Source organism: Triticum urartu, chromosome 7, assembly GCF_003073215.2.
Source record: "Triticum urartu cultivar G1812 chromosome 7, Tu2.1, whole genome shotgun sequence".
NCBI lineage: Eukaryota > Viridiplantae > Streptophyta > Magnoliopsida > Poales > Poaceae > Triticum > Triticum urartu.
Window position 1 is genome coordinate 713,365,032 of NC_053028.1, and position 7,219 is coordinate 713,372,250.

A 7,219-nucleotide genomic window follows, 5' to 3' on the forward strand; every position below is an offset into this window, starting at 1 on the left:
GGTGGCTTGTGCGTCGGCGTGGTTGGCTCCAGCTCCCCGCCGACCTATGACTCCACATGCGTCGCCGTCTTCAACCACAGGTCCATGTCCTCGATCTGCTTCCTTTGCTTCCCGTAGGTTTCCGCGTAGATCTGGCCGTTTGATTTGATGCAGATGCGAATTTGGCTCTCCATCGTTGTAGGTTTCCCGTAGGTTTCCTGTGCGTACTCGTGTTCGAATTAGCATTGAATCCCTCAGTTTATGCAGTTCCGTTGTGGTTGATTGACACCCCTGTGAAGATAAAATTCAGGACCAACTGTTAGCTTTTTGTGAAGAAAACACAGTTGGTAAAAAAATCATAGAAACCCCCAATAGCCTTGCTCTGCTGTACATTATATTACTTGGGTTACTGCAACCCTGCCTTCCTGCTACTGTGTTAGTCTGCAACGCATACCAAGTTGATTTCAGTGCATTTTTTCCATAATTAGACTTATGAAGCTCAAACTGACCATATCAGCACTAGTCTCACATTTAGATTTAAAATGTTGACTGGAAATGTGTGTAGTCGGTATTAGTCTTGTAGCATGGTCAGATTCAGAGACTCAACTCGTTTCTTCTTTTGTTCCTACAAGACGATTCAACTTAACTTTAAAAAGTAACAGTAAATTTGGATACTGCCAGACACAAGACAAGACTGTTACAACGATAGTATGTGCTACATTTGATCCCGGGTTGTATAACATCTCTGTTACTGCAGGCCACCCATCCTCGAGGAGCAGAAGGAGGGACGCATCTAGCTGGCCATCAAGGGCTTGCTCTGCTCCTCTTCTTCCTTGACCATCGGTACCACCACGTTCCGGGCTTCCAAGGTGCGCCAGCACACCGCCGCCATGCCTCCTCTGCTCTCCGGGCTCGGACCAATCGCTCGCCCCTTCAGGTATGCACATCTCCTGCTATTATCTCAACCCTGTGAGTGCCAACTTGCCTCTTGCCTGCCAAGAGTGTTGACTGAATTGCTTCTGATACATGTATGTGTGTGTTTGTGTGCAGCCCAAGCCTTATGTGCACTTACTGGTTTACTAGTCCAGATTATGTGCACTTCCTGGTTAAAAATCTGCACTTATAATAGTCCAGGTTATGTGCACTTACTGGTTTAACCTCCTGTTAAAAATCTGATGCTATAATAGTCCAAATGTTAAAAATCTGATGCTATAATAGTCCAGGTTATGTGCACTTACTGGTTAAAAATCTGCACTTATAGTTATGCTATTGCACTGTATACATGTGTAGTCAGTAACTAGTGCTACTACTTGAACTCAGAATTTATTTTACAAAGAATAAAAAAGATGAGCATTTCTCTAGACAATGTCTGCAGTAGTTGTTGTTGTGTAGTCATCGGCTGGACCTATGCATCTCATCAAAATTTGCAATAATGTCTGTTGCCTAAGAAACTAGCGAATTATAGAGGCCTGAGATTCTTCTGTTGTTGTACTTGTACATGTAGCAGTGTTCTTGGCACTGTGACCTAAAGCAATCGGTCGGCCAATTGCAGTCTTGGCATGCTCTGTTGCTCTCCTAGTTGTTAACCTATGTGTAGTACGTAGGAATAGAGGTATGCTAAATCTGGCATTTTCAAGTATGTTGTGTTGCTGTGACTGCTCTCAGTTTAATAAGTCTGGCATAAGATGTATTTATTTAGACGAAGTATCCGCTTTCCCTGACATAATGAATTTTAGCTACTACAGCATTTCTTGAAATGATTTTTATTCTAAGCATTTTTGTCATAGTCAATAAGCTAGTTCCTGAATCAAATTTGTTAATGAAATGTTTCTGTAGCATGCTATAGTTAATTAGTTGGCAAGTGTGATGTCCATTCGCTGGATTCCGTCGCCTGATTCCAGACGCCTCCTCTGTTTTTTGCAGGTTCGGCAGCACTGCCGCATCGACGATGAAGGTGGTGACTGCGCCGGCGAGCGGCGCGAGTTGGTGGCTGCGGGACTCGGCGGCACGGCTCTCGTCAGCGGCGACAGAGGCGGTTGTTAGGCGAGCCGAGCGTGCCTCCTCCCCGTCCCCAAAATCGCGTCCCTTTAACGCGTTCCATTTCGAACAGCCGACGCATCAGCGTTGTCGGTCCGTCGCCTGATTCTGACTAATTCAGCTTCTTATGGTCTAGCTGGGCATTATTTTGAGTTCATATATGTGCTTGTCACTCCATAGGTTATAGTGATTCCCTCTGTTTCCTTATATGTTCTTGTAGTTTGGTTGCTTTCCTGTTCATGCATGTTTGTACAACTATATATAGTTTTGCTGTGAATCTGTGGTGCATGTATTGAAATGCAGGAAATGTTGAATACATGTTCACTCTCAGCTGGGATATTGAACTGTACATAGTTATGTGATTTATTCATGTCCGCTTCTTATCTTATTAAGTGATTATCTTTATGTCCTTGCTACTAGTAGGATGGTCAATAGCTTGTTTTGTAGTTCTCTACGTTATGCAAATAGCTTCCTGTAGCATTGTTCTACTATCTGTGTGATGCTGAACAATATGCTCTTAATCTGTTGTTATATTCTCACCAAATGCACAATTTTTTTTTCTTAGACCTACTGTTAAACAAAATATTAACTTGTATCATTTTTTCTTAACAATAAGCATAGAATTCCTGACTCTTATGTTATATGATCAGCTTACTCCCGCTTCAACAACTGTACTAATTTCTGACTGTTGTATGTAAGGAGTAAAATAGTTTACTTGAGTGATATCCACTGGTTCACTATCTTAAAGCACCTTTTTAGCATTGTGGGCTGCTAATAGTATTTTAGACTTACCATATCCTCTCTGGCGCGATGGCAGGAGCGCATGATAGACTACTAAATGGACAAGTATCTGCAACATTCAGCGTCGAAGATGATGCTTACCAGATGTTCTACTACAGCCCCATCCATATCATCGACATGAAGTTAGGTATCTACTCATCCTAAAATTAATGGCCTGAAGCTTGATGCATGTATAATGTGACACACACATCAGGATATCTGAATAATTTTGACATGTTTCCTCTGTTATCTAGCAGCAGGTTGATACTTGCCATTTGCCCTTTCCAAATATATCTCAGTTTTGTTGTTATGAGAATGTTATATGCATGGTTTCTTATTAGATCTCAAATTCTGCAGCTATGTTTCATTGTTAGGAGAATTTTATATAGCTTGATGCATGTATAATGTGACACATACATCAGGATATCTGAATAATTTTGACATGTTTGCTCTGTTATCTAGCAGCAGGTTGATACTTGTCATTTGCCCTTTCCAAATATATCTCAGTTTTGTTGTTATGAGAATTTTATATGCATGGTTTCTTATTAGATCTCAAATTCTGCAGCTATGTTTCATTGTTAGGAGATGTTATATGCAGGGCTACACTTGATTATGTTCCCTAACTTTTCTGATTTATAATCCGCAGATTTTGGCCTTCATTCGTCAAAAGTTGGTGTACAAGGAACTCCAGGAGAAGAATCTTTAAGTAAATAATTTATATAGATCAGGATCTTATGTTGTCGAGGTGGCTGCTGTTGTGACCAAAGATCAGCCTGGAGATGTGCATCATAGTTTTAGTTGATGTTGCCACCATGTTTTGGTGCCTGTGTATTTGATTGTATGTACGCTTGATGCACCGTGTAGTCGTGTACGTGCTGTTTGAGTTTCATTTAGTGATTTCTGAATTTGATCATTTAATTGAGAAAATTATTTATTGTTTGCTGTTGAAATGTGTAAATTGAAATCTGTGATTGAAAAAGATTGAATGTTCTATTGGATCGAATAATATTTGGGCTCTAAAAAGGCAATGGCCCAAACAATAGTGCGCAGAATATTGTGCAATGATGCAAATATGATACAAAAAGGCTTAATGAAATGGACTGCGAAATAGATGAGGCCTTGAAATAAAAAAAGGCTAAATTACTGGGCCAGACCCATGTAGCTAGCGAAAATTAACAGAAAAAATGTAAAAAAGGCTGAATTAATGGGCTCGGCCCATATAAACACCCAATTGGACTGGGCTGATTCTAGTTTTTGACCTTTTGAATTGGTCGCAATTTTGCCACGTCAGATTTCCACGTCGGATCCGACGTGGCCTGGGCAGAGAGCTAGCGACCAAAACAGAAGGTCACGGAATCAACGACCTTTTGTTTTGGTCGTGGAATTTCACGACCTTCTCACAGAGAAGGTCGTTAATTTAAGTTTACGACTGCCAGCTTTTGACCATCTGTTTTTGGACAAAAAAAGGTCGCAAATGAAAATCAATGACCTTTCAGGGACCAATAGTGAGGGTCACAAGTTGACATATTTCTTGTAGTGTGTCTCTCTGGAGAGGAGTGACCTCTCTTTTATAGGCACATGAGAAGTAGGCGAACAGGCAGCGACAGGAGGTGAAACAAAAGAGGGAGACGAAATGAACATGCAACAGTCGAAGGGTGCAGCGTTCGTATTCAATCTCCACTACAGAAAAACGTTTGAGCTCCCAAGTGACCTTTCGTATACCAGTCATGCGTGGCAAAAATTTAGACAACGGCGTCGTGGCACGTCGTGACGAGGCATGGCGGGCGGCGGGGGAGGAGCGCGCGTGAATGTCTCTCTTGTTCTCATCCTCATACACGTGGAAAAACAGTTCCCTTATAAGAAGGTCCAACTCCCACTACGTGAGCAGTATGAGACTAAACCTTTGTCCCACCTCTTACCTTGCATTAATGGGCTGAGTGGGCCTATAGGATTCAATAGAAATTTTGAAAATGCTATTGGACTGGCCCAAAAATAGAATAAATTCCAGCATGTTCTGTTCAGGAAATAACTTTGGTAGACCGATGAAGCTCCAACACTTTGGTATGTAATAAATAGATCATCACAGCAATCCCTTATACAATTATCGTAGCAATTCTCGGCGCAGCAAAACGTGCAGATCCATCTAGTTTAGGGTTGAAGGACAATTTTATTCAGGCGAACACTATCCCACTACGCAATCATGTGTTTCTCAATCTTGTTTTCCAGCTCATCCTTCGAAGCTCTGGAAACCTGGTCCACGAGCACTCGTTCCTTAACAAACACGAACGTCGGCATGATCGAAACATTGAACTTGAGAGCAAGTAACTATTTGTCACGTAGATATTTTGTTAGCACAATGAATAATAATCTGCGCAGACGGTATTCTGTAAACAGTGTCATAACCTTGATTTCGTCAACATCGACCTCTAGGAAAATAACATTTGTAAGCTTCTTGGCAAGGTCATGGAAGACTGGAGAAATGAGGCGGCATGGCTCGGACCATGTTGCACTGAAGTAAACCACCACCTGTTGCAAGAAGGAACAGGTCAATATGAGTTTGACAGAAATGTCGAAAAGTGTCACTCATTTACACTATTGCTATTTCTTTGGCAGTGACTACAAAATTCATATGTGTCGATATGGAGAAGTGTCGGTCATTTACAAGAAGAAACGGGTAAATATGAATTTTGCAGTTACTAAAAGATTTGGTCAATATGTCCAATCTTAAACAAACGCTTATGGACTTTTGTGTCCTCCGTGTATGAAATTTGTGATTTTTTGCACTACGTACCAACTAGGAGATGCGTGATTACAACAAAATAGCAAATCTTGAGGAAACCAATGGAAGATGAACCACTACTAATAAGAAAGTAAACAACGCGCAACAAGAGTTATCTGAAGCTAGCCATTAAGCATGTATATATCCACCAATAAACATAGAGACTCGGCTAGGCAGAAGCTAGACAAAGACAACATACATGCGCCTAAACGAATCCCATACTCTAAGCAGTGAAGGGGACACAAGAAATGGAGAAGAAAGAAATCAGCAGGTTTGTACGTACCAACTTGTTTCTGCTGACGGTAGCCCACTCCTCAAGGCTGTGGATCGCGATCACCTCCCCCATGTCTCTCTCCACTTCTTTCTCTTTTCTCTCTCTCTCTCTCTCTCTCTCTCTCTCTCTCTCTCTCTCTCTCTCTCTCTCTCTCTCTCTCTGTGTGTGTGTGTGTGTGTCGCCTTCCTTCCAAAAGTCAATCAACACCAGGAGACAGCTCATTGCCAGATCCGCAGATTGTGATCAAAGGGAAGAGAACAAGACAGCTAATTGCGAGATTTGCAGGTCGTGATCGTGCCGAGTTGATGTCGCCCACTCCGGAAATAATGTGCTTTTTTAACGTCACTCCCGAAATGTTGCAGGCAACTTCACGTTGGTTTGGAAATAGGTAAGTAAAGTTTAACGCCGGTTGGTGGTTAACTCTGTACTGAATCTGTACGTAGCAAAAGTCTGAAAATTGATATCGTACATTACCCATTTCTGTATATATAGCCTTTTGGTGGTGGATTCATGTGGCCTCCTAGACATGCCATAGGACGTTCACTTATGCATGTCAACAGATGAAGACAGGGCATAGCAAATTCGACACCTCAAACGCCCACTGACACGTCACACGCCTGGGGACATCCGCAGAGAGTGACTGATTAGTCCTTAATTAATCTCCTCCACAACCAGATACCTTAATTAAAAACTTCAAAACCATACTATTACATGCAACATAAAACCTAGCGGAGCTCGTCCGACTCCGCCGTACCCATGTCCGCGGCCGGCTGCGCCACTCGAATTATTGCTCTAGTCGCCGGCTAGGTAGAGTAGGACATGGAACACACACCGGCTCATCTGATTCAAGGCGCCACCGTCTTCCATGCCCTACTCTTCCTCATCGGAGTCCAGAACCTTCACGTTGCCGTTGGATGTGAGATGGATGATGGATCCATCTTATGAGGAGCCGGCGACGTTCACCATGACACGGTTGGGGACGAATATATATGGGTCAGGTGGGCCAGCGTAGGCCTGGTCTTACGTGGCGGACGCGCCCGGTCATTCCCAGTCCACCCCATATCTGTTCTATATTTAGGTTAGATATATAAAGGGTGTTGGTCAGCCGGGCGTTTGAGGCCGGTTTGAGGTGTCCATCTTGGTCATCTTTTTTTGATTGGTAAGTTATCGGGCTGTCCACCCGTGCGTTTGAGGGGAGTTTGCGGCGCCCGGCTGCTGTAGATGCTCTAACGACCGACATGGTTGAATCATTTCCCATCGTTCCGTAGCATGCATTTGAGATTTGAGATTCTGTGACAGTTAGATCGATCGTTGCAAGGAAAAAAAAGTTACATTTTACAAGGGAAACGTGACGAAACTGAACAGCTGAG

General features: G+C 42.7%; 1 protein-coding gene and 1 long non-coding RNA gene across 3 annotated transcripts; one reads left to right on the forward strand and one right to left on the reverse strand.

Annotated features, from left to right (window-relative positions):
* Positions 1–755: 755 nt before the first annotated feature.
* LOC125521264 lies at positions 756–3,727 on the forward strand. 2 transcript variants are annotated; one of them, XR_007289124.1, is made up of 4 exons: positions 756–916; positions 1,030–2,109; positions 2,834–2,944; positions 3,443–3,727. It is a non-coding gene; the product is annotated as an uncharacterized LOC125521264 (long non-coding RNA). The 2 variants fall into 2 exon arrangements; XR_007289125.1 differs by having other exon boundaries at positions 1,881–2,109.
* A 1,086-nt stretch (positions 3,728–4,813) lies between these two features.
* On the reverse strand, positions 4,814–5,981 carry LOC125525751 (thioredoxin H5-like). The gene is made up of 3 exons (XM_048690761.1): positions 5,859–5,981; positions 5,200–5,322; positions 4,814–5,121 (listed from the first exon to the last, which is right to left on the reverse strand). Exons 1-3 carry the CDS (start codon positions 5,919–5,921, stop codon positions 4,987–4,989), a joined length of 321 nt encoding a protein of 106 aa, XP_048546718.1. The 5' UTR covers positions 5,922–5,981; the 3' UTR covers positions 4,814–4,986.
* Between the last annotated feature and the right edge of the window lie 1,238 nt (positions 5,982–7,219).

Bases quoted from the DNA above. Each gene is read 5' to 3' on its own strand.
- LOC125525751 (XM_048690761.1), bottom strand. From the start codon at position 5,921: ATGGGGGAGGTGATCGCGATCCACAGCCTTGAGGAGTGGGCTACCGTC. The intron at 5,323-5,858 runs GTACGTACAAAC...TTCTTGCAACAG, and splicing joins CCGTCAGCAGAAACAAGTTG to GTGGTGGTTTACTTCAGTGC. The intron at 5,122-5,199 runs GTTATGACACTG...CGTGACAAATAG, and splicing joins TCGATGTTGACGAAATCAAG to TTACTTGCTCTCAAGTTCAA.